Source organism: Mesoplodon mirus, assembly GCF_964341445.2.
Source record: "Mesoplodon mirus genome assembly, chromosome: 18".
NCBI classification, from domain to species: Eukaryota; Metazoa; Chordata; class Mammalia; order Artiodactyla; family Ziphiidae; genus Mesoplodon; species Mesoplodon mirus.
Genome location: NC_138994.1, coordinates 18396871 through 18421951, shown reverse-complemented (window position 1 = coordinate 18421951; position 25081 = coordinate 18396871). Strand labels below are relative to the sequence as shown.

The 25081-nt window shown below is 57.2% G+C and overlaps 1 protein-coding gene across 4 annotated transcripts; it reads right to left on the bottom strand.

Moving 5' to 3' along the window:
* Positions 1-147: 147 nt before the first annotated feature.
* Positions 148-19316, bottom strand: HID1 (HID1 domain containing). Of its 4 annotated transcripts, none has more exons than XM_082605254.1 (19): positions 19177-19316; positions 13466-13615; positions 12739-12909; positions 12005-12118; positions 11315-11421; positions 10951-11067; positions 8332-8545; positions 8074-8130; positions 7109-7249; positions 6873-6963; positions 6508-6659; positions 6325-6403; positions 4670-4834; positions 3252-3479; positions 2899-3005; positions 2331-2411; positions 1642-1733; positions 1325-1483; positions 148-1056 (listed from the first exon to the last, which is right to left on the bottom strand). In XM_082605254.1, the coding sequence occupies exons 1-19, from the start codon at positions 19240-19242 to the stop codon at positions 993-995; spliced, it is 2355 nt and encodes a 784-aa protein (XP_082461380.1). In that variant the 5' UTR covers positions 19243-19316; the 3' UTR covers positions 148-992. The 4 variants fall into 4 exon arrangements, 3 of the variants coding, with proteins under 3 accessions (XP_082461380.1, XP_082461381.1, XP_082461382.1); XM_082605255.1 differs by having other exon boundaries at positions 12008-12118; XM_082605256.1 differs by lacking the exon at positions 2331-2411.
* Between the last annotated feature and the right edge of the window lie 5765 nt (positions 19317-25081).

Genomic DNA, 25081 nt, shown 5'->3' with positions numbered 1-25081 from the left:
AATGACAAACGCTGGTTCCCAGGTGCGCACCGAGGGCCCTCTGGGGCCTGATTCTGGGAGGCAGAGTCCCCAGCTTCCCTGAAAACAAGAGCCATGGCCTGACCCCCTCCCCTCCAAGCACAAAGAGACCGGGCATGGAGAGGGGGTTTTATTGTGTAAAGAGGCCGATTGTACAGAGCAAAGATTGTACTGACACAGGTGGGGTGAGGGAGACCAAGAAGCCAGAATCAGGAGGATGGGGCGTTGGTATCCTGGTCCCCCTCCCCGCAAGTCATCAGGCGGTGGGCAGGGGCAGGGAGGACTGATCAGCTGTTCCCCCGCCCCCATTCCCTCGCCCCCATTACCGTATAAGAGCCAGCCAGGCTATATTCACTGACCCAGAAGAATATAGCAGGAGACCCTCAACACCCCACCCCAAATCCCTAAAATGCACAAGGTCCCCTCGTCTGGCTTTCGGTGTCTGTCAGCCCCCAGCCTCCTCCACAAGCAGCCTGGTCACCCTCCTTCTTCCCGGGGTCCTGGCAGCGAGCCGGGTCTGGACCAGGTGGTCTCAGGTTAGGAGGCTTGGAAAGGCTCCCCTCACCCTGCCCAGGTGCCTCAAGGGGCCACCCAAGACTCCCTCTTGGGCAGCCCACTAGGGCACAGTGACCTGGTGGCCTCCAGGGCTGGGCAGCTCAGGAGCCAGGCGGGCACTGAGGGTCAGCACAGAAACGGGTCCCAAAGGGGAGCCAGAGTGAGGTGGGCCCCTGGCGGAGGGCTGCAGCCCTGGAGACAGAAAGTTCCTCTCAGTCCAGCCTGGAGGCAGGGGGCAGGGCCGGTCCGCACCATCCCAGCCACAAGGGGCCTCCAGGGTCTGTCACTCAGGACTCAGCCACTCAAGCCCCCAGCCCTGACCGTAGTAATTTAAAGCTCAGAATGGTGGGTCAGGGGGAACATCGGGGGACCAGGGTCCCCGCCTTCCCCTGGTCCCTGCCCCTTGCAGGCTTCCATCTTCACACCCGCTGGATCTCAAACAGCTTCACGTCTGTGTCGTACCAGACAGGTGGGTCCACGTTCCTGCAGAGGGAGTGGGCTGTCACCCAGGTGCCGGGAGGCCTTGCAGAAAGACTGGGGAGGAACGAGCCTGTCGTCCTCCCACCCTCATGGGCTCTGCCCCCTGCCCCTGGGGAAGTGGGTGCCCACCCTCCGCCAGACAAGACCACCCTGGTCGACTGTCTTGACATTAACCCCACTACCCTAGCGGGGCACAGCCCCACTGAGCTGACCCTCGGGTGGATGCCAGACCCACCCAGGCCGGTAACTGCCCCACCCCCAAGGGGCCCACCTCAGATAGATGACGCCCCACATGTAGGTGCGGAACCACATGGCCGTGCCCGAGTTGGCCTGGTACTTGCGGATGAGGATGGGGTGGGGCACGGGCAGCAGCCCCACCAGGGTGCCATGTTGCAGGAACCGCAGGATCTCCGACTCGTCCGTCAGGCCCCTGCCAGGAGAGGAGGGTCTCCAATGTGCCCACTCTGAAGGTCAAGGGGAGCAGTGGGCTCACCCTGGACCCCTGAGGCCCATGCCCGGCCACACCCCCAGCGCAGCCTGGGCTGGCCCCTCAGAGCCCAGCCCGCCCAGCCCCGTCCCCAGCCTCACTTGTCAATGCAGATCTTCTCCACCTGGGGAACCAGCACCTGGAGCAGCCTCATGATGGTTTGCAGCGGCAGCTTCGACTTCCAGGAGAGGACCTGGGGGAGGGACTGGGGTTCCTGGGCTGGCAAAACAGCCCCCAGAGGCTGTGGCATAGGCTTGACCCCTGACCTGAAACCATGGACTCCCCAAGGCAGAAGGCATCCCCGCTCATCACAGCAAGGACCTGGCACAGCGCAGTACCCGTACACAGTGACTACTATTCACGGGAAGAGCTGGGGCCTCTCACTGAGCATGTACTATGTGCCAGAAAGTACCCCCTTTGATCCTCACGACGGCGTGATGAGGTGGGACATTTATTAGCCCCGTGCAAATACAATTAGCGGTGCTCTCAGGAGTCATATAAGGGAGAGGGCAAGGGATTCGGGGAAGGAAGCTGCAAAGGGTGATTTACTAAGAAAGGGCTGTGGACAACTGAAGCTTAACCCTGCTGGGGAACAAACTCTGGGACAGTGTAGACGGAGGAAGCAACCAAGCCAGAGAGGCCAAGGTCAGGAGACAGGACTGACCCCTAACCTGACCCGGGCCAGTCCTTGGATTTGGACCCATTCCCATCCAAGCCTCTCCTGAGCTGTTCCCAGGGCCAGGAGCCCCGGACCCACCCCGGCACCTTGCACCATCTGTCCCACCCTCACCCACTCCGACGTCGGGCTCCACTGCCCACTGGCTGATGCGCTGGACAGTCGCCGCTGCTCCCGCCATGCCTGGCTGGGCTCCTGGTCCCGGGGAAGGAATAAGAGAGAGGGATGTGGGGAGAGGGTGCGGGGGGTGGGGGGGAGGGCAAGGAGGTCTCCCCATTGGCCCATGTTTCAGGGAGGGGGCTCACTCCCAAAGGAGGGGATAGCTCAGCCCAGCACCTTTGCCCTGGGACCCAGGCCCTGCCTGACCCTGCCCAGCCCAGTGACAGGTTTAGTGCCAGAAGCTGACTGAGCAGACCGGGTAAAGGCCAGCCCAGCCTAGATAAGGCTGATGGATGAGGAGGCTCAAGGCCAAGGGATTGAGCCCGTGACCAATAAACAAGGGAGGGGTCTGTGAAAGGCCCCCCATCCCCAGAGAGTCATCAGTGCCAAGCCTGATGCCCTGGGCACTGGGTACCTGCCCCTCTGCTGCAGAGTGCTCCGGTCTGGCCTACACCTCGGAGGCCAGGGAGAAAGGGAAAGCCCAGCCTCGCCCCCCAGCCCTGCCAGGAGTTAGCGCACATACCTCCGAGGCTGGGCTGCCCTCTGCCGAGTTCTGCTGGGGTGCAGGCTCCAGGGATCGCAAGGTGCCATCCTCTGACACCTGGGACTTCTCCGTCAGCTTCTCAATGCCTGGGGGGTGGGGTGAGGAGCCGTGAGGACTCCTGCCACAGTGCTCCTCCTAGAAAGCCTCTGCCTGGGGCCGGCCCCGAGCGTCTCCAACTTCCCCCCACTTCACAGATGCTGTGCCTGATCCCCCCACGCTCAGCCCTGAGGCCCGGTCCCCCCACCAAGCTGGCCCTCCCGGGCCCCCCATACCTCCACCCCCACCCTTGCCGCCACTCTGCACACACACCCTGCCCCTCGCCAGCACTGGACCTGGGGTAGCCACCAGGCTGGCCTTGAGGGTGCCCGGCTCGGCGGGGGCAGCGGGGTGGGAGCCCTCCATGGAGACACCCTCCTGTGAGCTGGTACGGGACAAGGCCTCGGGCGCCCGGCGGCGCCGCTGCAGCGCCTTGTGGATGGTGGGCGGGTCAGTGGGCAGGTTGGCCAGCTGGTGGAAGACGCTGCGCTTTCGGATGATGGCATAGACCAGGTTGGAGTTGCCTGTGGGGAGGAAGCTTGTCTCAGGGAGGCCCCCTTGCCACCCCCTTCACCCGGGTGTCTTCCTGGGAGGGGGAGTTTGGAGGACAGGAGGGTGTCTACCCAGGGGAAGGCGACAGCACAGGGCACAGAAGAGAGGGAGCCAGGCAGGGTTGGCTTCGGGCAGCGTCTGTGGTCTGAGGCTACACCGGGATGCTACCTTTCGGGAAAAGAGCTTCTGGGCTGAGCTCCGCCCCTGTCCCTCCCTGGTACCTTCCGGACCCTCTCACCACCCAGCACTAAGGAGTAACAGCGGGCAGAGTGGGGCGGGCCCAGCGTGTCAGTGTCCCACCAAGCCAGCTGTTCAATATTTTGACTGTCCCCCAAGTCAGGTCACCGGGAAGAAGGAGGATATGGCACGTGCCTGTGCTCTGTCGCCCACGCGGAACGCCCTTGGCTCCCGGGGAGATAAAAGACGCTTTCTGGGCCTTCAATGCCCCATCCACCGCTCTGGTCCCTGCCTCTCACCACCCTGCTCTGCTTCCACTTCAACACATCTCACCCCAGGGCCTTTGCATATATTGTGATCCCCCCATGTTTTTCTACCCCTCCCCACCCCCATTCAGCCCTCATAGATCAGTGCAAATATTACTTATTTGGGAAATAATAATAACTGCTGATATTTAGTTCACCAGGCAAGTGCTAAGTGCTTTTTTGGGATTATTTTACTTAATCTTCTCAATACCCTCTGAGATGGGGACTCTGGGAATTATCGTTATGACCATCTTACCGATGAACAAACTGAGGCTCAGAGAGGTTATGTGCACACAGTCACAGAGCTAAGTGGCAAGGCCCTAACTGACACCAGGCAGCCCAGCATCTGTGACACCCAGCAGGACCATGCCACTCTGCACTTCCTTCTCAACAGATTTAAGGTGACCTGTTTGTCTGGGTGACCATCTGTTTGAAGTCCCCCTCTGTGCTCCCTCCCCAGCTATGAGCTCCACGGGGCAGGGAGCACTCTGCTTTGTTCCCCAGTGAATCCCCTGCACCTGGCACAGGGTTTGGTATGCAGTAGGTGCTCAATAATTGCACGCTGGACAAACACAGGGGTGGAGGGCTATGCCCTCCTCAGATGGGGAGGTGTCCTCGCCCACTGCCCACTCTGGTTCCTGCCCCCGAGGCCAGGCCAGGGGCTTGGACCAGTGCCTCACCATCAAACTGGTACTGGATGATGTTGTTGAAGACCTCCAGGAGGAAGAAGACCAGGTGGTGGTTCTGGGCGGCAGAGAAGAGGAACCAGGTGGTGGAGAAGGCCTCCAGCAGGTGCAGCAGCTTGTTGGCGGCCACCATGGACAGGCTCTTGAGGTAGGGGGACACTGCAGGGGAGGGGTCGGCTCACTCCTGGGGCCCCCACCAACCACCCCAGCACATCCTGGGCCTGGGTGGGACACGATGCTCCTGCTCCCACACCCTCCCTGCCCCCTGCCTGTGAAGTCCCCCGAAAAGTCAGGAAGACCAAGCACCAGAGGCTAAGGCCACACTGGCCATGCCTCCTGCAGAGGCCCAGGGCTCCACCCTGGCCCCTCCCCTGTGGACAGCCACGCCGTTTACAAAGCCACTCACACACTCCATCTCCCCCACTCCTCCCCGCATCTGAGAGGGAGGTGGACAGAGAGGAGACCATCCCCATTTTACAGATGAGGAAACTGAGGCTCAGAGAGGTTCATAAACTTGTCCAAAGTTCTCCAGTTATAAAATGATTGGGCAGGGATACAAACACAGGATCTTTAACTCTTTCTAGAACATCAAGCTGGGAATTCCTTGGCGATCCAGTGGTTAGGACTCCGAGCTTCCACTGCAGGGGGCCCAGATTCGATCCCTGGTCAGGGAACTAAGATCCCACAAGCTGCACAGTGCAGCCAAAAACTAAAAATATTATTTAAAAAAATTTTAATAGAATATCAAGCTGATATTCCACATACAATTAGATAGAGATTTTCTGCACAGCCTGTGAAGGGGGAGTCGGAAATGCGAGGCTGCACACGGCTTGAAGTCACAGATTGATCTGTGTGCTTCCTTGCCCCGTGTCTTTCTCCCTCAGGATGGGGCAGGGTTGGTGGCTATCTTGTTCACAAATGCATTCTCAGTGAAGATTTGTGGGGTGGAGCCAGTGATGGAAGGTGAGATTCTGGCCCCAGAACTCACAGTCCAACAATGCAGCTAGAGGTCACCAAGGCCCTACAACATCCCACCCACCCTGGAGTCCAAACCGGACCACGGAGAAGTCAGCCCCTCCCATTCAGGACCTTCCTCTCCAAAAAGCAGCTGCGCGGAAGTCATGCCGCCCCAGCCCTGGGCCCCGACCTTGCTGGGTCCAGCGCCCCTGTCAGCCCCCTCCCAGCTCGGAGGCAGCCATCTACAGCCCTTGCTTGTGGGCGGGGCCTTCATCCAAACCTGCGCAGTCCAATACCTCAGCCGCAAGCCACATGTGGCCATTAAGTGCTAGAAACGTAGTCCTAATGGATGTGTGCTGCACGCATGGAACACACACAAGATTTGGAAAACTGGATTCAAAAACGAATGCAGAACATCTCAATAATTTTGTATTCTGGTTACATATTGAGATGATGGTATTTTGGATACAACAGATTAAATTAAATATATAATAAAATTATTGTCACCTCTCTCTTTCTTTCCTTCTTCCTTTTTAATATGGCTACTAGAAAACTGACCAGTACATACTTGGCTGCCCTGATATTTCTATTGTACCCAGCTGGTTTGAACCAGGGAGCCAGCGGCCGGTCAGCCTGTGGCCTGACGCCCCCTGGTGGTGAGCATGGGGAAGGCGGGCTCTGGGCCCCCCTACCGTTGACGACGATGGTGAGCAGACAATCGAAGAGGGGCTGCAGCCGCTGGTGCCCGCTGGTGATGATCTTGTGGAAAACCTGTGCGGGGAGGCAGAGGAGCAGCCATGGGGTCTCTGCCGCCTCCAGACTCAGCCGAGGGGACGTTACACCACACACCCAGGTCCTGGCGGGAGCTCCCTCACCACAATGAGCAGGTCGGCGTGGGTGCCGGTGAAGACCGGGATGTCCATGGGCACGCGCACTGAGTAGGGCTTGTTCAGCCGCACCCCGAAGTTCCGTTCGCCGCTCAGAAGCAGCAGGATGAAGACGCCGATGTGCATCAGGCCCACCCGAGCTGCGGCACGTGGCATGGGAGGGATCACCACGCTGGGTGGGGTGGGGGGGAGAAAGGGAGCCCAGGGCAGGGACCCATCTTGGGGGTAAAGGGAGAAGCCCTTCCCGGGAGGTCGGGGCACCAGGCCTGAGCTGCTGGGAGGCAGGACAGACTGACCGAAACTGCCACTCCGTGAGGAACCCCCCAGGGATCCTCAGCCCACCCCAGCCTTACACTGATCTGCTCGGGCATCGTTGAGGAAGTAGAGGATGGGCACCAGGATATCCAGCACGTCACTGCTTTTCAGCACAAAGAAGAGGAATTTCTGGGGGGAGGCGGGGACACATGGGCAGAGTCAGGGGGAGGGGCTCTGCCCCACCCCCTCCCTCTGCTGGGAGTCTCCCCAGATGCTGTCCCCATCTCTGAGGCAGACCACTGCCTGCCAGCCTGGGCCCCCGAGGCCGGCCCACCTTGTTGAAGTCGCAGAGCTTCCAGAAGAGGACCAGCAACTCCTGGTGGAACTGGATCTTCTTGGTGGAGTTGGGCAGGTAGGTCTGGAGCAGGGGGTTGGAGAGCAGCCGAGCTATGCCCTTGAGGATGAACTGGAAGTCCTGGGTGGGGGAAGGGCAGGGGCCTGTCCAGTCCAGCTCCCAACAATCCAGGCTTCCTGGCCAGGCCTCCCACAAATGCCTCCGAGCCCCCCAGGGCCTGAGCCCACCTCTAGAGCCGGAGGGGCCCAGATGCCAGTGGCATCAACAGCTGTCCCGGGGGCAGCCCCTCAGAAGCTGTGTCCAGGGCAGGTCTAGAGAGCACCCTGCCCCTCCGCCAGACCACAGGCTCCCCATCTGCTCCTAGTGACCTCCTCACATGCCCACCTGGACTCCTTGTTGACAGGTGACATCCTTCCACCCCTCCCCATCGCCCTGTGACACGGGAGGAGCCTTCTATCCTCAGAGAGCTGTCATTCACTGAGCACCTGCTGCCTGCTGGACTGTGCTCTCAACTAATCCTCACTACAAGGCAAGGGCACAGTTACTGTTCCCATGTCATAGCTGCAGAGGTTAGAGCTCTGGGAGCACAAGAACCTCCCCCAAGGTCACAAGACACAGGAACTCAGGTGTGACTGGCCTTTCCGTCCACTGTCATTCCCCCACCAAACCTGACATCAGAGCCACCTCCTCCTGGAAGTCTTCCCGGCTACCCTCACCCAGTTGAGGCCATCGGCCCTTTTCTGAGTCTCAAGACCCTCGCGGTCCTGCCATCATGACTTCACCTGTGGTGGCCTGAGTCCACGGGGACCGTGGTTCCTTCATGTAGGGGTCAGGACTCTCCCTACCCCCATCTCATCTGCATCCCCTCACACCCTGCAAGGCCACAACCTTTGTGGAGGGTGGGCATCAAGAACCCACAAGAGCAAGAGCATCGTTGGACTCACCTCCTCGCGATGGATGCGGGACAGGTAGTTCACAAACAGGTTCTCAGGCCCTGGAGGCTGCGGAGGGCAGAGCCTGGGGTGAGCAGGTGCCGTCACCCCCTGCCCCTACCCCAGGCCTAGGCAGTGCAGCAGTACCCCCTCTGACCCCAGATACCCCCACGAGGTACCCACTGGATATCCTTTGCCCAGCTCCGCTAGAGGGGGTGCCACCCGCCCACAGCCTGGCAGGGCTGGCTGCCCTCCCTCTCCCGTCCTTACATCAGCATCATCCATGGCTGTGCCTGTGGTGGTACCGTCCACGGTGGGGGTGGCGCCGTCATGGTCCAAGGTGACAATGAGCACTTGAGCAGCTTCCTCCACCAGGGGTTCCCGGTAGTCAGAGAAGAGCAGGTGGTTGTAGGGGATCCCGTAGCCCACAGGGTCATAGGCACACACGGTGTTGAGGAGGGAAGTGAAGAGGGGCAGGGCGTGTCTGCAGCAGGAGAGGAGGGGCGGAGCTTCAGAGACACCACCCACCAGCCCAGCCCTCCCTCCGCCCCCAGCCCTGGCCAGGCGGAAGGGTCAGCCAGGCCAGCCCCCTCATTCCACAAGGGTTTCAGTGCCAGGCCCCCATCTTCGGGCCAGGGAGCAGAACCAGGAGTTCATCCCTTCCCACAGAGGAGGGACCCCTCCTCATCCTTGCCTGCATCTGCAACCCAAGCCAGGCTGGGCCAAGGCCAGAAGGAATTTATTATCAAGAGTGGGATGGCCAGTCCTGAGGGGCTCTTTGTAGGATAGCGTGCCCACACCCCATAGATTTTCACCTCCAGGGATTGAAGCCTATTGTTTTTTTTTAATTAATTTTAAAATGTATTTATTATTTATTTATTTATGGCTGTGTTGGTTCTTCGTTGCTGCGTGTGGGCTTTCTCTAGTTGCAGTGAGCGGGGGCTACTCTTCATTGCAGTGTGCAGGCTCCTCATTGTCGTGGCTTCTCTTCTTGCGGAGCACGGGCTCTAGGCGTGCAGGCTTCAGTAGTTGTGGCTCACGGGCTCTAGAGAGCAGGCTCAAGAGTTGTGGCTCGTGGGCCTAGTTGCTCTGTGGCACGTGGGATCTTCCCGGCCCAGGGCTCGAACCCGTGTCCTTTGCATTGGCAGGCAGATTCTTAACCACTGCGCCACCAGGGAAGCCCTTTAATTATTTTTTTAAATACTTTTTAGAGCAGTTTTAGGTTCACAGCAAAATTGAGAGGAAGGCACAGAGATTTCCCGTGTACCCTCTGCCCCAACACGTGCACAGTCTTCCCCACTATCGACATCCCCCACCAGGGTGGTACACTTGTTACAGCTGTAGACCCTACGTCGACATATCATTTTCACCCAAAGTCCACAGCTTACATCAGGATTCACTCTGTTTTTTTGGCCACACCACAGCTTGTGGGATCTTAGTTCCCCGATCAGGGATCAAACCTGGGCCCTCAGCAGTGAAAGTACTGAGTCCTAACCACTGGACCGCCAGGGAAGTCCCCAGGGTTCACTCTTGATGCTGTATGATCTACAGGGTTGGGCAAATGTATAAAGGACATGCCCCTGACGTTTCTGAGGGGCAGATACCCTTCCTTGGGGCTTCAGAGAAGGGTGGGAGGGCCCACAGGGAAGGCGGGCTTCCCCTTGGGAGGCAAAGCATGTGCCCCATCCCCCAGATCCCAGGCCACAGAATGACTCCATTCAGAGATTTGTAAGACACCAGAGGTCAAGCTCCTCATCTTACAGATGAGGAAACTGAGACCCAAGGGGGTTAATCAAGTGGCAAAGGTGGCCATTTGCCCCATAATGCTGGTAAGAAAGAAAACTCTGGCCAGCTTTTGACTGTGCCTGGTGGAGGGAGTCACCTGGGTTCTCGCTCCTTCTGGGAGTTGGGGGCTGGGGTGGGGGAAAGAAGCAGGCAGCCAGAAAAACCTGAAGGATGAGGCCTGCCATGTGGGAATCAGAGTCTAGAAGAGGGTGAACCATGACACTGAGGGGCACTAACCCCTGTGCAGCCAGCACAGCCCTGGGCACAGCTGGAGCTGCACAGCTGGAGCATGTGTACCTGCTCTAAATACTCAATCCAGCCATGGGACACCTCCATGTGCTCCTATGCCCCCCACTGCCCATAAGTGCCCCCATGTGGGTGGGGCTTCCCCACCCTTCAGGGTATTTATCACGCTCCCTCTCCACCCACTGAATAAACTGCACTGCCCAGGGAATTCCCTGGCGGCCCAGTGGTTAGGACTCGGTGTTTTCACTGCCGAGGGCCCAGATTCAATCCCTGGTTGGGAAACTAAGATCCCGCAAGCCCCGCAGTGCGGCCAGTAAAAATAAAATAAAATTAACTGCACTGCCCAATACAAGCTACATGTAGCTATGGAGAGCTTAAAATGTGGCTGGTCTGAAGTGAGAGGTGCTGTGAATGTAAACTAAACACTTGATTTTGAAAACTTACTATGAAAAGGGAATGTAAAACATTTCAATAATTTTGTATAGTGATTACATGCTCAATGCTAATATTTCAGACATATTAGGTTAAATGAAATACATTATTAAAATTAATTTCACCTATTTCTTTTTTATTTTTAAAGGTCGCTACTAGAAATGTTTAAGTTGCGTGTGTGGTTCACATTATATTTCTACTGGATGGCAGGGCTCTAGATGGAGGACCCAGGCATGGGTCATCCAGGGCCCCCCAATGGGACGTGGACAGAGCTGGCATAAGGTGTGACTGTTCTTATAGGTCATCACCACGAGGGGGCAGCACATCCCCTCAAATAAGACTCACAGGGCTGGCAAACGGCCTCAGCGCTGGGCTGCCTGGAACCAAGAGGAGGAGAAATGGAAAGAAAGGCCAGGGGCCCCTCACCTGTTCTCTGTGGAACAAAAAAACTGCACCCATGGATTGATGATGCTGCTGTCTGGAGCTGGGGGCAGGTACATGGCCTCAGAGAAGCACGTCAGCAGCAGTTTCAGCAGCTCCATCCTTGGGCAGGGAGAACAGAGGAGAGGGCTCAGTACCTGGAGATCGCAGTTCTCCTGTAGGAGGGCGCACCCACCCTGCCCAGCCCCAGCTCAGGCCCATGAAAAGAAATGACTCCATTTTATCCCTGTGAGGCTGAAGTTGGGTCACGAGTGGGCAGGGTCTCCTTGGAAGACCCCACGCGTGGTTCCCTCTCTGAACTGTGCAGGGGGCCAGGCCTGGGGTCCAGCTACATCCTGAACAAGCTCACCGATTCATGTCGTGGTTGTAGTTGGGCTGGGGGGAGTGAGCAAAGCCCACACCAGCCTCCCAGATGTATTCACAGCTGTCCAGAGAGTGGATGTCCTCCGCCGAGTCCTGGGGACAGGGTCAGGGAGAGATCAGGCCAACCCAAGCCCCCCGCTATCCCTGGGGACAAAGACCCTCATATTCTCCTAAAGACAGACCCTCAAAATGCCCCAGGTGCTAATGCACACGGGAAGAAATGAATGTTCTCAACCTCTTGAAAGCTCCTTTTCCTTCAGTCTGGTACTTGCTCAATCCAGTTTGAGACAGGGAGAGAGAGACAGGGAGGGAGCAGAACGGAATCAGGTGCCCCTGGTGGTGCGTGGGAGTGGGGGACGGAGAACAGTCAAGGTCCAGTCCATGGGTCCACGGGCAGTGAGAGGGCCAGGGCTCCTGTGTGTAAGCCCCACTCCTCCACCCACGGCCCAGGCGAAGACAATGGGTGCTTGTGCCCGACCTCCTGGATGCATGGGGCAGGGTCGGGCACCAGCTGGCTCCCCTCCAGCCGTGCCAGCCACCACCCCCTCCCCGGGACCATGCGTGCCAGGCAGCCCAGCCTTCCTGGAGCAGCCCCTGCCCAAGGGAATTTCAACCAGCCCCAACCTGGGACCAGAGCCCTCCTCGGTCCGGGGGGCGGGGATTGGGGGGCTCTCACCACAGTGCTCCTCCGGTGGCTCTGGACGGTGAAATCTGGGCAGAAGAGCAGGTCAGCGATGGCCAGGAGCAGGGACTCGGCCAGGGGCCGGGCGTTCTCGTCATCGTCCTCCCCCTGCTTGGGACACAGCACCTATAGGCCCCCTCAGTCGTAGCTGGCTAAGGAGAGGTGGCCCCAGGACTTGGAGGGGGGATGGGAGGAGGAGGGGGTCTGGGCCCAGGAAGACACTCGTGGGCAGAGGGATGGAGGAAGAGGTGGGAGAAGGAACAGGAAGTAGACCCCTAATCACCCCAAACGTCCCAAGGCAGAAGCGGGACAGAGTGGGGAGCGGGGCTGGGACCAGTGAGGAGACCTCCCCACTGACTGGGAGGGGACAGGTGAGTCCCCTAAACTCTAGAGCCTCAGCCCTGCTGGGAATCACTGCCCACCTCCCCACCCCCCTGCCGGTTGCTTGGACAGAAAGCCAGGGAGGGGGTGGGGCAGCGGGGGGGGGAGGGCCCAGTTGCCCTGCCCCCATCTCTGCCCAGCTGTAGAGGCAGAGACCCCCATGGGAGAGAAAGCGGGGGCTCAAGGAGGAAGAGCTGGCCCCCCTCCTCAGCAGCACCCACACTGCCCCTACATCTGCCCTTCCCAAACCCCAGAAGAGGTCTGGAGAAATGTGGCCGGCCCTAAAGGGGTTCCTTCCCTGTCACCACAACTCCACCTCCCGCCCAGCCCTGGCCAGGTCCACAGACCGCTCCTCGCCCGGCCCCGGGCACTGTGGACCAGAAGAAGCCCCTCCAGTCAGGGTCCTCAAAGATGTAGGGCAGCACGCGGGTGAGCAGCCGGCTGCAGTTCAGGACAATCTGCTTCTCCTTCTCCGAATGGCAGCCGCTCTCGGCTCCCTGCACCAGCTTCTCCACAGCCTGCGAGGATGGGCAGAGAGGCATGCTGGCAGGGTGGGGAGTGGGGCCCTGGCACTTGGGGTCAGGCTGGGCACCCCAGGCTTCAGAGGGGGAGAGACAGTGGGGCCACCCTACCGGACCGCCTCTCTAGACAGGGTCAGCCAGCCCAGGAGGATGGGACGTGGGCCGGGGAGCAGCCTAGAGCATCCTGGGAGCGATACCCAGCCCACCACTCACTGGCTGAGACCTTGCTAAGTGACCAGCCATCTGGCCCTCAGTTTCCTCATCTGTAAAATGGCGACATTGACAGTACCAACCGCACAGGTGAGCTACATGAGCTGACCTATGGAAAGTGTCACCCACAGGCAGCCCTCACAGGTGGCACTGCCACCATCACTTCCCCCAGAGCCCAGCCAGGGGGAGAAGTGGGTGAAGACTTGGGACCACTCCAATCTGGGTGGAGGATTTCCTGGGTGCCTGCCCTCTTGGACCACAGGGCTGGGCCAGCTCCAGCCTCCCTGGGAGGGTGGGAAATAGCTCAGGTGGGAGTGGCAGTGAGGGCCCGGGCACCCTTCACCTTGTAGCACAGAGTGGCCAGGTTGGAGGGCGACTCCTCTCGCACCGCCCGGATCTCCGCTGCCGGCACCAGTGCAAAGACATCCTGCACCGAGGTGGCCGTGTCCGCCCAGAACTGGTCCCAAAAGGCGTCATCAGTGGCTTCCACGGGCTGTGGGGAGATGCAGTGTCCAGAGCTGCACGGTTTCTTGCCAGCAGGTCCACAGTTTGCCCACCCTGTAGCCAAGGGAGCCCCCGAAAGGAAAGGCCCCTACTCCATCCCTGCTGGTGCCAGGAGCCTTCCCACATGGGAGACATCCTTCAGCCACCATGAGCCCCGGCTGGCATGGGCAGGCTGGGGACACTTGACACAGATGGTCAGGGGCCAGCCGGACACTGAATCCAGTGGCCAAAGCCCAGCCCCGTCCCTGAGGGACTGTGTGACCCTCAGTAACTCACCATCCCCCTCTGGCAGGCCCTCCCCACCTGGGGGCCTCCCCAGGCCACACCCCTGAGTCAAGCGCCCAGGGACCAGAGCCAGACTGTGCCCCTCCCCCTAGGAAGAAGACAAGGGGACACATGCTCATTTCCATTCACCCAGGCTGCCCCCTCGGCCCCAGCCTCCACCCTCTGCTGGTATACCCAACAGATGCCAAATCTAAAGGAGTCATCCCGGGCTTCCCTGGTGGCACAGTGGTTGAGAGTCCGCCTGCCAATGCAGGGGACACGGGTTCGTGCCCCGGTCCGGGAAGATTCCACATGCCGTGGAGCAGCTGGACCCGTGAGCCACGGCCACTGAGCCTGCGCGTCCGGAGCCTGTGCTCCGCAAGGGGAGAGGCCACAACAGTGAGAGGCCCGCATACCACACAAAAAAATAATAATAAAATAAAATAAAGGAGTCATCCCACAGCTCTCTGACAACACCTGCTCCTCTGGTACCCACCACCTGTGCTGCAGTTCAGGCCACTCTTGCCAGGGCCCCCCCTCCAAAGGCACTGTTCCCTCAACGAAGATCTTAGGGCTCCCCACTGCCTGCAGAGTCCAGACCTCGGCCAGAGAGTCAGCCAAGATCACACCTAAACACACATACAAGCCACACACGTGCACGTACACATACACGGACACGTGTACATACACAAGTGTGCACAGGTATGTGTGTGCACACACACCTGTAGTTACTATCCCAGCAACACAACCCTGCCATATTTTCTCTTTGCCTTTGCTCAGACTGTCCCCTCTTCCCAGCACGCCCGCCCCTTCTAACACATCCCAAAGCCCCACCGGTCCTATCAAGGCAACATGCCTTCAACACACGTATGCCTTTTAAGTCATATAGTCGGTCATATAGACAACCAGTTTGAATCATGAACTCCACTTCTAGAAATCTTTCCTAAGGAAATGATCTGAGAAGTGCAGGTATGAGGATGCTTATTGAAGAGTTGATAACAGTGAAAACTTGGAATCAACCTAAATAACCAACAATTGGGGAAATGCTTGAAAAGCTAAGGCACCCGCATACAGTGGAATATTACACAGCCATCGGAATCACGTCTTCAAAGAATATGAGTGAATGGAAAATGCTCACAGTACAATGTTATGTGAAAAAGGCAAGATATAAAACTAACTATAGGATGATCACAATTTTGTGTTAAATTATACAGGAATAGGGCCTCCCTGGTGGCGCAGTGGTTGAGAGTCCGCCTGCCGATGCAGGGGATGCGGGTTCGTGCCCCGGTCTGGGAGGATCCCATGTGCCGCGGAGCGGCTGGGCCCGTGAGCCATGGCCGCTGGGCCTGCGCGTCCGGAGCCTGTGCTCCGCGGCGGGAGAGGCCGCGGCAGTGAGAGGCCCGCATACCGCAAAAAGAAAAAAAAAAAAAAAAAAAAAAAAAAAAAATTATACAGGAATAAAAGCCTAGAAGAAAATGACAGAATGTCAACAGCAATTATCTCATGGGGTGGTTATTATTTTCTTTATATTTTTCTGTAAGCACACGTATTACTATTTTTTCCTTTTGAATGTTCATCTGTTTGAGGGGCATCCAAGACACTCTTACCCTCCTGAATAGCACTTCCTGCAAGAAATCTTCCTGGGTTGCTCCAATCAACCTAAACTTTTGCCTTCTCTGAAAGGGCTGATAATGGGGCCTTGCTATCCCACCACAAACCCGCATGCAATATGCATCAGTCTTACCATCAGAAAAAAATATGAATCTTGTTAAAAAATAATTCTGTTCTCCGAAGCCACTTCTTCCAAGAAGTCTCCCAGAGCTTGGACCAGCGGGCTCGCTCCCACCTTGGAACCCCCCTCAGTCACTCATCATAGTCACCAACAGGTCTGGGTGCGCTTGCCTGGAGGCCCCACTAGTCCATCAGCCCTTCTTCCCTGACCGTGCACTTGAGGCATATGGCAGACTCTCAGCCAATATTCGTTCAGCCAAAGGCTGTAATTAGTCCTAGAGAGAGATCCCTTCAGCCCCGTCACAGGGCAGAGCTGAGCGCCAGTGGGGCTGCCCAAACTCAGGCCTGGCCACAAGCCTCCCCAGGGTCCAGGTTTACCCTAGCCCACCCCCCAAACAATGCCCCTCTCTGAGGTACAGGGCAGCTTGTGGCCATGGCCTTCAGGGCAGGCCTGGCACCAGGACGTGCTCAGTCCCAGAACTGGTAGAGCAAGTTAGCCGGCGGAGAGGAACAAAGACCAAAGGAGGGTCCCTGGGGCTGGGGTTTGCTGGCCCACTTGCCCTCAGTCCAGACAGCTCTCTGACACCCACTGGGATCCAGGGGAAACACATCCCCGTGTGGTGGGTGGCCAGGGTGGGAGTGGGGAAGGAACATCCCAGAAAACGTGCAGAGCCCCCCACCGACTGGGAACACCTCTGGAATGCCACCTTCCCCACCTCCCACATAGCCACTACCCCCTTAAAGGGGCAGACACTCATCAAGTGGAGTTGACCTCTGACCTAGTTCATCACGTAAGTGTCACCTGGGGATTGAATTCAAAATGAGGAGAGAGCCTTAGGAGGGAACTTGGGAGGCCCCAGGGCAGCCCAGACCTGAAGCAGAGGAAAGTCCCAGCTCTGGGAGCTGGCCTTGAACTTCAGGAGTGAAGACTTTCACCTCCCCCATCCCCAACTTGGGCCTCCCCACCTGGTCCCAGCTGTGGCTCAGACACTTCAGTTTGGTGACCGTTACCTGACCATACCAGGCTAACCTGATGCTACAGGTACTGCCAGGGTCACTGGAACTTTTGTTGGAGGGGGGACATGGCTTAGCCCCTGCCTCAGTTACCCCAGCTGGGCTCCACCCAATGCAAGGAAGCTTCTAAAATCCAAGCCAGTTTCTTTGCTGGAGGTGGGCAGGCCCATGCTGCCAGGGGCACTGAGCTACCCTGGTGGGAAACCAGATATTCTTAGCATAGCTTTACCAGGACCTGCTCAGGCCAAAGCCCCCGCCAGCCTGGGGGACCAGCTGAATCTTTTGAACCTCTCTGGTGGCGGGGAGAAGGGAAGGACCAGCAGTGTTCTAGCCTGCTAAGGGTGACCTGTACCGGAGGACTGTGTCACAACGGCATTCACACACACGTACATGTGCACACATGTAAACATAGACCCACCCGGTATCATCTGACCTACAGCAAACAGTCTCCAAATGGGCAGGATCTAGGAGAGGGTCCCAGGTCCAGGAATGTGCCCCCGCCAGGGCCCCACCCACACCAGGAAAGGCTCTGGAAACACAGCCAAAGCTGCTGGCCCTCAGGACCAGGGTCAGGCCTAGCCCGAGGCAGGAAGAAAACAGGATGCAGCACAGGAAGGCAGGGAAGGCCAAGCGGTGGCAGCTCCGGCCCAGACCACGGGAAAAGGTGCTGGGTCGGTTTGTCTGCTGCCCAGAGCAAAAATCTGTGTTCACAGCACAGCCTCTGAAGGCCTGGGACAGGAGGACATCTTGTGGACACAGCTGGCCTGAATCTCCTTGGGGACACAGAGTGGCAAGGTCTGGAAACACCATCTGGGATCTGGTCCCGACTCTTGAGCTGCCCGAGCCAGGTCACTACACAGGGCAAGTGGCCTCATTCCTGAGGGTCTCTCCCTCCAGGCAGCCCAGGCCCCCTCCCACCTGCAGGGCCCAGGGCCCTCCAGAGGGAGACCCAGGCTGGTCTCTGGCTCCAGTCCTGTCCCAAGCCAACTCACTGTCCCCAACTGGGAAACAAGACAGCATCATCTCAGTCAGCCCTGTCACAGGGCCACAGCCAGGGAAAGATGGAGGCACACTGTATTTTGGGGAGGGGACCGGAGCAGGTAGGGATCTTGTCCACGCAGATCCTTTGGGACGTGGCCCTGCTGGCCTGGCAAAGGACCCTGGCTGCTGAGGCTACAGCCCATACCTCGTTCCTCCAACAAGGTGTTCCCCCCCTAGGTAGGTAAACATGGAGGCCTCCCTTCCTCTCCCTATGGCCCCGCACTGAGAGGCTGGCCCACCTGCCACCCTCAGATCTAGCAGCCCCATGCCAAGAAAGCCAAGCGCCAGAAATAACCAGGAGCCATGGGGGAAGTGGCGAGAAGCAAGGCCTGGTTTCTATCAAACGCCTCTCAGCTGGGGCTGGACTCTCCAGAGCCCCCGGGTGTTTGCTGGGCTCCTGACCTTTCTCTTGTGGGATCGAGAGAGTGTGGGACCAGAGGTCTGGCCTCTGGAGCTGTGAGCCACCAGGAAATGGCTCCCCTGAACCCACTCTAATTGCCTAGAGCCAGAGAGAGCCCTGGGGGCGGGGGTAGGAGGAAAGTCCCAGATAACAGCAGGTCCTGACTCCCTTGAAAGTGGGGGATCTGAGGAGTGAGAGCTGGGCATCTCTGTGGCCAGAGCAGCCTGGCTCAAAGAGTGAGGAGAGAGGGGTGGGCAGGGAAGAAGCCTTGCTGGGGCCAGGTCCTCGTGCTGGGGGCAAGGAGGTGGCCTCTGTGCCACTTGTGGACTTAGGGGAGTGTGTCAGCATGGCCTAGGGTGAAAGATACCCTCAGGTATCAAGGGCAGCCTGGACGGTTCTTAGCCCTGACCCAGAGAACAGAGGGTACCTGCAAACACAGCCAACCTCAGCGCTGGGCCTCAAAGGGGGAGCCCCCTGGAGCAGTGGTCCCCAGCTGGGAACCTGGATTCCATAGATCTGGGAGCAGGTCCCCTTGCCAGGCTGCAGCGCTGCCCGTCACTCTGCGTGTTCCCAGCAAGACCTGGGCCTTCCCTGGCCGTGGGCATCGACCTGGGCCCAGCGAGGCCGCTGCCGCTGCCGCGCACCAGCTGTTTCGCGGATCCGGGAGGGCGCCGGCCGGCTTTGTTTGCATTGAGTCAGCCGGGTCTGTGCCTCCGGGACCCGCGGGCACCGAGGGGCAGGGAGGTGTTTTGGGGCGGGGGAGGAAGCTGGAGATGCGAGGCTGGAGGGGCTTGGGGGGGGGTTGGACAGAGGGGCGGACAGCGGCGACGCCGGCTTGGAGAGTAGGCACACGTCAGCCTAAGGTGGCAGCAGCAGCTGAGGGAAAAGGGATGTTCCCGGGAGAGAAGGCCGGGGGTGGGGGCTAGGGGCTGGAGCCCTGGGATACAGGCCAAGGGGTCTCGCTCCGGCGCTGGCCTCAGCGTCACCCTCCTGGCCATCTGGTCCCCCTATCTCCCGGCAAGCCAAGTTCTTGCAGCCCCCCAGCCCTGCCCAGCCCCCAGCCCGGCAGGTGGGTGGGGAGGCCGGGGCCCCGGGCGCACCTGCGTCTTGGTGGTGAGCTGGATCACCGCCTTGCGGAAGTTCAGCTTCGAGTCGGCCGACCCCATATCGCTGGAGCCCCCTCCGGCCCGGCCCTGGCCCCGACTCCCGCCCGGGACCCGGCTCGGTATCCAGCTCCAGCTCCGCGGGCCCAGCTGCTCTCGCAGGAGCGGACCGGCGCACCCCGCCCGCTCGCCCGGCGTCGACCCCGCCCCCTCCTGGCTCCTCCTCTCCGGGCTCCGCCCCCCGCACCTGCCGCTCCTCGCACCGCCCATTCCTGGCTCCCGGGGTCTGCTCCTCCGATCCACTGCTGCCCCACTCCCCGGGTCCTTCCCAGCCGGACCGGTTGCCTCTGCGCCCTTTCTTCTGCGTGGCAGCGTTATCCTCCCTCGGTCTCTCCCATTTCCACCCAGCCCCCAGGGCCCGCAACCCTCCCAGCCTCCCGTCCCCTGCCCCCATCCTCACCAATGGTCCCCACGCCATCACTGGGCCCACACTTTCAAAGCCAGCCCTCTCCAGCTTCTTCCTTGTCAGTCCCTGTACTCGCATTCTGAGCATCCTCTCTTTTAGTTCCCCTTTTTCTGACCTGTCAGACCCACATGTCCAGACGGCCCCGCTGTTATTGCAGTCACAAGCCCTCAGCCTTACGTTCTGTGGAAGAGAAGCCCTGAGTCAGTGCCCCTGCTCCAGGAAAGCAGCGCCGCGGTCTAATGAGAGCGAGAGGTCCCTCCGAGTCCCACAACTCCTTTCTGGCCACCTGCCTTCCTGGAGAACCCTTTTAGGTTCATCCATTTCAACAAATAGGTTGAGGGACTAGTATTTACCAACACTGTGTCAGGGGCGGGGGCAGAGGGGGCTTAAGTAACAGGGTCTGCCCTTTAAGAGCAATTAGCTAGGGAGAGAAACAAGGAACGAATTAGCCATGGTTCAGCCCAGTGAGGCTTTGATAGAGGCAAAATAATAATAATAATAGTGACAACAACATTTCTTACACAACAAAAACCTGCCTCTGAGATAGGTTTATACCCATTTTACACTAGGGGAAACTGAGGCTCAAAGCAGTTAAGTTGTCCAAAGTCACATAACTGGTAAGGAACAAAGCCAAAAAGGCAAATTCAACTCTGGCCCCAAAAGAGGCTGCATTTTTTCAATAATATCGCCTTGCATGGTGTGTCTGGAAGCTTCTAGAAATCCTAGCTTCTTCAAAAGGAGGTGACATCTAGCTTAAACTGGAACTCCACGAGTAAAAAATGAAGGGTGCACCGTCTAGGCACAAAGGCAGGGTAGGACAGGTGTGGAGGTAGGGAGGAGGGAGACAGGGATGTCACCATGTCACTGAATGAGCAGACTGGACAGGATAGCTCTGTCCTTGCTCCAGAGGTGGGTTTTCCCTGCCCTGGATGAAATCTTGGACAGACTCCATGGCTTTTCTAATCACTTCAAGATAACAAATGAATAGTACCTTTATTTGGTGTTAAAAAAAAAAAATCAAGTCCACCCTACAAATCACCCAGCCCCAGTCCAGGCCAGAGTGACATTAAAAACTCTGAATCTTATTCATTAGGGAGATGCAAATTGAAACCACAGTACAATAACTATTACATACCTATTAGAATAGGTTAAAAACCAAAACAAAACCTGAGGATACAAATACTGGTGAGGTTGGGGAGCATTTATATTTTCTTATAAAGTTAAATATAGGGACTTCCCAGGCAGTCCAGTGGTTAAGACTCCACCTTTCAAATGCAGGGGACATGGGTTTGATCCCCGGTCAGGGAACTAAGATCCCGCATGCTGCACGGCCAAAAATAAAAATAAAAATAAAGTTAAATATACAATTACTATACAACCCAATAATCCCACTTTTGGTATCTCCCCAGGAGAAATGAAAACGTATATCCACACAAAAAGCCTGTGTAATGCATATAACAATTTCATTCATAATCACCAAAACCTGGAAACAACCCAAATGTCCATCATCTGGTGAATCAACAGATTGTGGTTCATCCATACAATGGGACTAGTACTCAGCAATAAAAAGAAACAAACTACTGGTACAGGCAGCAACAATGTGGATGCATCTCAAAAGCGCTGTGTCTGGGGCTTCCCTGGTGGAGCAGTGGTTGAGAATCTGCCTGAATGCAGGGGACATGGGTTCGAGCCCTGGTCTGGGAAGATCCCACATGCCATGGAGCAACTAGGCCCGTGAGCCACAACTACTGAGTCTGCGCGTCTGCCGCCTGTGCTCCGCAACAAGAGAGGCCGCGATAGTGAGAGGCCCGCGCACCGCGATGAAGACTGGCCCCCGCTTGCAACAACTAGAGAAAGCCCTCACACAGAAATGAAGACCCAACACAGCCAAAAATAAATAAATTTTAAAAGGTAAAAAAAAAAAATACGGGAGTCCATGTATTAAAAAAAAAAAAAGCGCTGTGTCAGACACAGAAGGCAACATACTGTGTTATATCATTTATATGATATTCTGGAAAAGGCGAAATATAGGGACAGAGAACAGATCAGTGGTTGCCGTGGGCTGGAGCAGGCTGAGGGGACTGACCGTTGAAAGGGTATGAGGAGACTTTTTGGAGTGATGAAAACATTCTATAGTTTGATTGTGGTGCTGGTTCCATGACTGTATACGTTTGTCAAATTCATATAACTATACACCTAAAAGGGATGAATTTTACTGTATGTAAATTACACTTCAATAAAAAATACAAACACCGGGCTTCCCTGGTGGCGCAGTGGTTGAGAGTCTGCCTGCCGATGCAGGGAACACGGGTTCGTGCCCCGGTCCGGGAAGATCCCACATGCCGCGGACCGGCTGGGCCCGTGAGCCATGGCTGCTGAGCCTGCGCGTCCAGAGCCTGTGCTCCGCAACGGGAGAGGCCACAACAGTGAGAGGCCCGTGTACCGCAAAAAAAAAAAAAAAAAAAAAAAGTACAAACACCAAGAGCAGGTGATAACCGGCCACTCCAAGGGATTAATTGTGAACGCTTTGGTCTTGCCCATTGTTCCAAGCCATTCCTGTGGTTTGCAACCAGAAACTCCAGGTGGCACCAAGATATTATTGGTCACCCATGGACAAGTGGACAGATTAGCCAAATTGAGTTTAATCAAGGGGTGATTTAGGGAATTCCCTGGTGTCCAGTGGTTAGGACTCTGTGCTTCCACTGCAGGGGCATGGGTTTGATCCCTGGTCGGGGAACTGAGATCCCATACATTGTGTGGCACAGCCAATAAATAAATAAATAAATAATTTTCAAGGGTGTCCCTCGAGAAAGAGGAGGAAGCTGCATGGCCATTTGGTACCCAGCCTGGGAATAATACATATAGTCACTTCTACCATACTCTATTGGTAAAGCAATCAGAAGCCCTCCAGATTCAAGGGGAGGGGACCCACCTCCCCATGGAAGACGTGTCAAAGAAGTCAGCGCCATGTTTGAAACTGCCACATTGTGGGCAATTTTATCCTCCACACTTCCTCCTCCCAAGCCCAATCCATCTCTCTCCTAACGTTTGTCTTTAAGTCTTCTCATTTCAGTAAATGGCATCTCCCAGTTTCTCAAACGAGAAATCCCGTGTCAGCCTGATGCTTCCCCTCTTGTCAACCCCTCCTCCAGTCCATCACCAAGACCCGGTGATGTCATCCCCCAGACGTATACATCATAAGTTCTACCTCCCTCATCTCTGCTGCCCTCACCTTTGCCAGGGCCCCCACCATCTCCTGTCTACCACAACCACCACTCCTGCCTCCCCTAATCTATTCTCTGCAGAACAGCCTGAGGAATTGTAAACTGCAGCTCACAACGCTCCCCCACTGAAAACACCTTGGAGCCCATTGTTAGGGTCAATTCTCTCTGGGTCCCACTGTGACCTCCAAGGCCCTGCATGATCTGAGCCCTGCTCCCCCTCCTCCGAGCCCCCAGGTTCCACCCACACTGGTCTTCCTTTATTTCCTCAGACCCTCTAAGCTCTTTCTTCCCGGGATCTCTGTACAAGTTGTTCCTTCTGACTGAGACATCCCTCCTCCCACTCTTCACGCGCCTGTCCCCTTCTCATGCTTTAGGGTCCTATCTTAAAAGTCTCTTTCCCTGAGAGATTTCCCATCCCCAGCTGTTGTTAGTTCATCCTTCAGTGTGTTTCCTAAAACTTTTACCACCATCTTAAATGTTTTTGCCTTTTTGCTTGATTTAGGTCTGCCTCTCCTACTGAGATGCAAGCTTCATGAGAGCCGGGGCTGGATCTGTCTTGTTCTCTACCTCCCCAGCACCTAGCACTGGCCTAGCACACAGTGAATAACTGAATGAAGAGAACTCCTGGGCGATCACAGAAGATGGAGCCACTTTGGGAATCCACTTCAGTCAATAGGAAAGGCACATTTTCACCCACTGTTTTTCAGATTCATTTTTTAGTGTCTTTAGGAGCCTTTCAGGTAGGGCAACTGGATCTGTCCTGGGGTGGAGATGGATAAAGAAGGAGGGCCAAGGAATATGATTCTGCCACTGGTTTTAGAGCATCCATTTGTTCCTTCATCAGGCACCTGCTATGTGCCAGCTGGAGTCCCTGCCCTCAAGGAGCTTTTAGTCTGCTGGGAGCCAGATGGATCCCATACAGTGGACCGAGTTCTGTGTTACAGTGGGAGCCCAGGCAGCCAGCAGTGAGCAAATGTGCCTGGAGCTTCTCCACAGTTCTCTTAGGCCTGTGTCTCAGGCCTTGACTGCAGGCCTGACCTGCCCCCGTGACCCCCCACCAGGAAGGTAAAGTCCCTGGACAGTCTCCCCAGCACCCCCGTCAGGAGCCCCACCAGAAGAGGGGTAGTGACAGGCAAGGAGTGAATCCTCCAGGTAAAAAAAGTGACAATAATAATGATCCTAAGAGCAAACACTGAATAGTGTTCATATGGTCCAGTCACTCTTCTAAGCCCTTGGCCTGTGTTAACTCAGACCAAGAGTTTATAGCCCCTCCCAACAACCCCATGAGGAGGTATCAAAGGAGGAAAAGTAAGAATGACCCCACAGGAGGGACACCCTCAGCATAAGCATCCTAAAGGTCACTGCAGATGACAGGCCTGGAGGGTTTAAACTGCAGGGATTTGGGGTAGACACACAGAAGCACTTCCTGACCACAAGGACTTGTGAAACTCTAACATAATTCTCCTTTCAGAACAGACATTATCTGGGACACACTCCGATGGTGTACGGGGGAAGGGGGGTTGGACACCAGATGACCTCACTCATTGAAATGTACTGAGTGCCTTTCCCCGCCAGGCGCTGACCTCAGAAGGGTGGAGGGGACAGATGGGGCGAAATCATTCAGTGCAATGTAAGCCCAGCGCTAAAATCACGGGTGTGGGGATAGGGAGGGTAGCGCGGCTTGCAGGGGTGGGAGCACCCAAGATGCGCAGCTTGTGGTGTCAGTGGATACCCCGACGGCCCAGAGGCGCGGGCTGGGCACCCTGCCCCTCCCCCAGGGTGACTCGTGTGACTGGGAGCGCCGGGACCCTCTAACGTCAGTGCTGACTGCGCACGAGCCGTCATTTCCGGTGGGCTGGGCTGGGCTGGGGGTGGAGGGGGCAGCGCTCACGCTCTTCGGGGAGGGCGGTTACATCTTCAAGTCCCGCATCCTAGCTCTCCCGGGGTTCCGTACCTGTGCTCTGGTCCCAAATCCAGCATCTGGGCTTGCATTTCTCGGGAGCTCGGGCGAGTGCTCGGGGAGCGCTCCTGGTCGCCCGAGTGTGAAACTGACCCCAGGGGAATCATAGCGGCCAAGGCTGAGGGGACATCGAATCCACCGAGGCTCTGACCATCAGCATCGAGTCTTGATGCCCCTGACAAGGAACACCACGAAATAGGTCTGCCTGACACGCAGATGAGGTACCAGGCTCTGGGGGTTACCAAGGTCGGG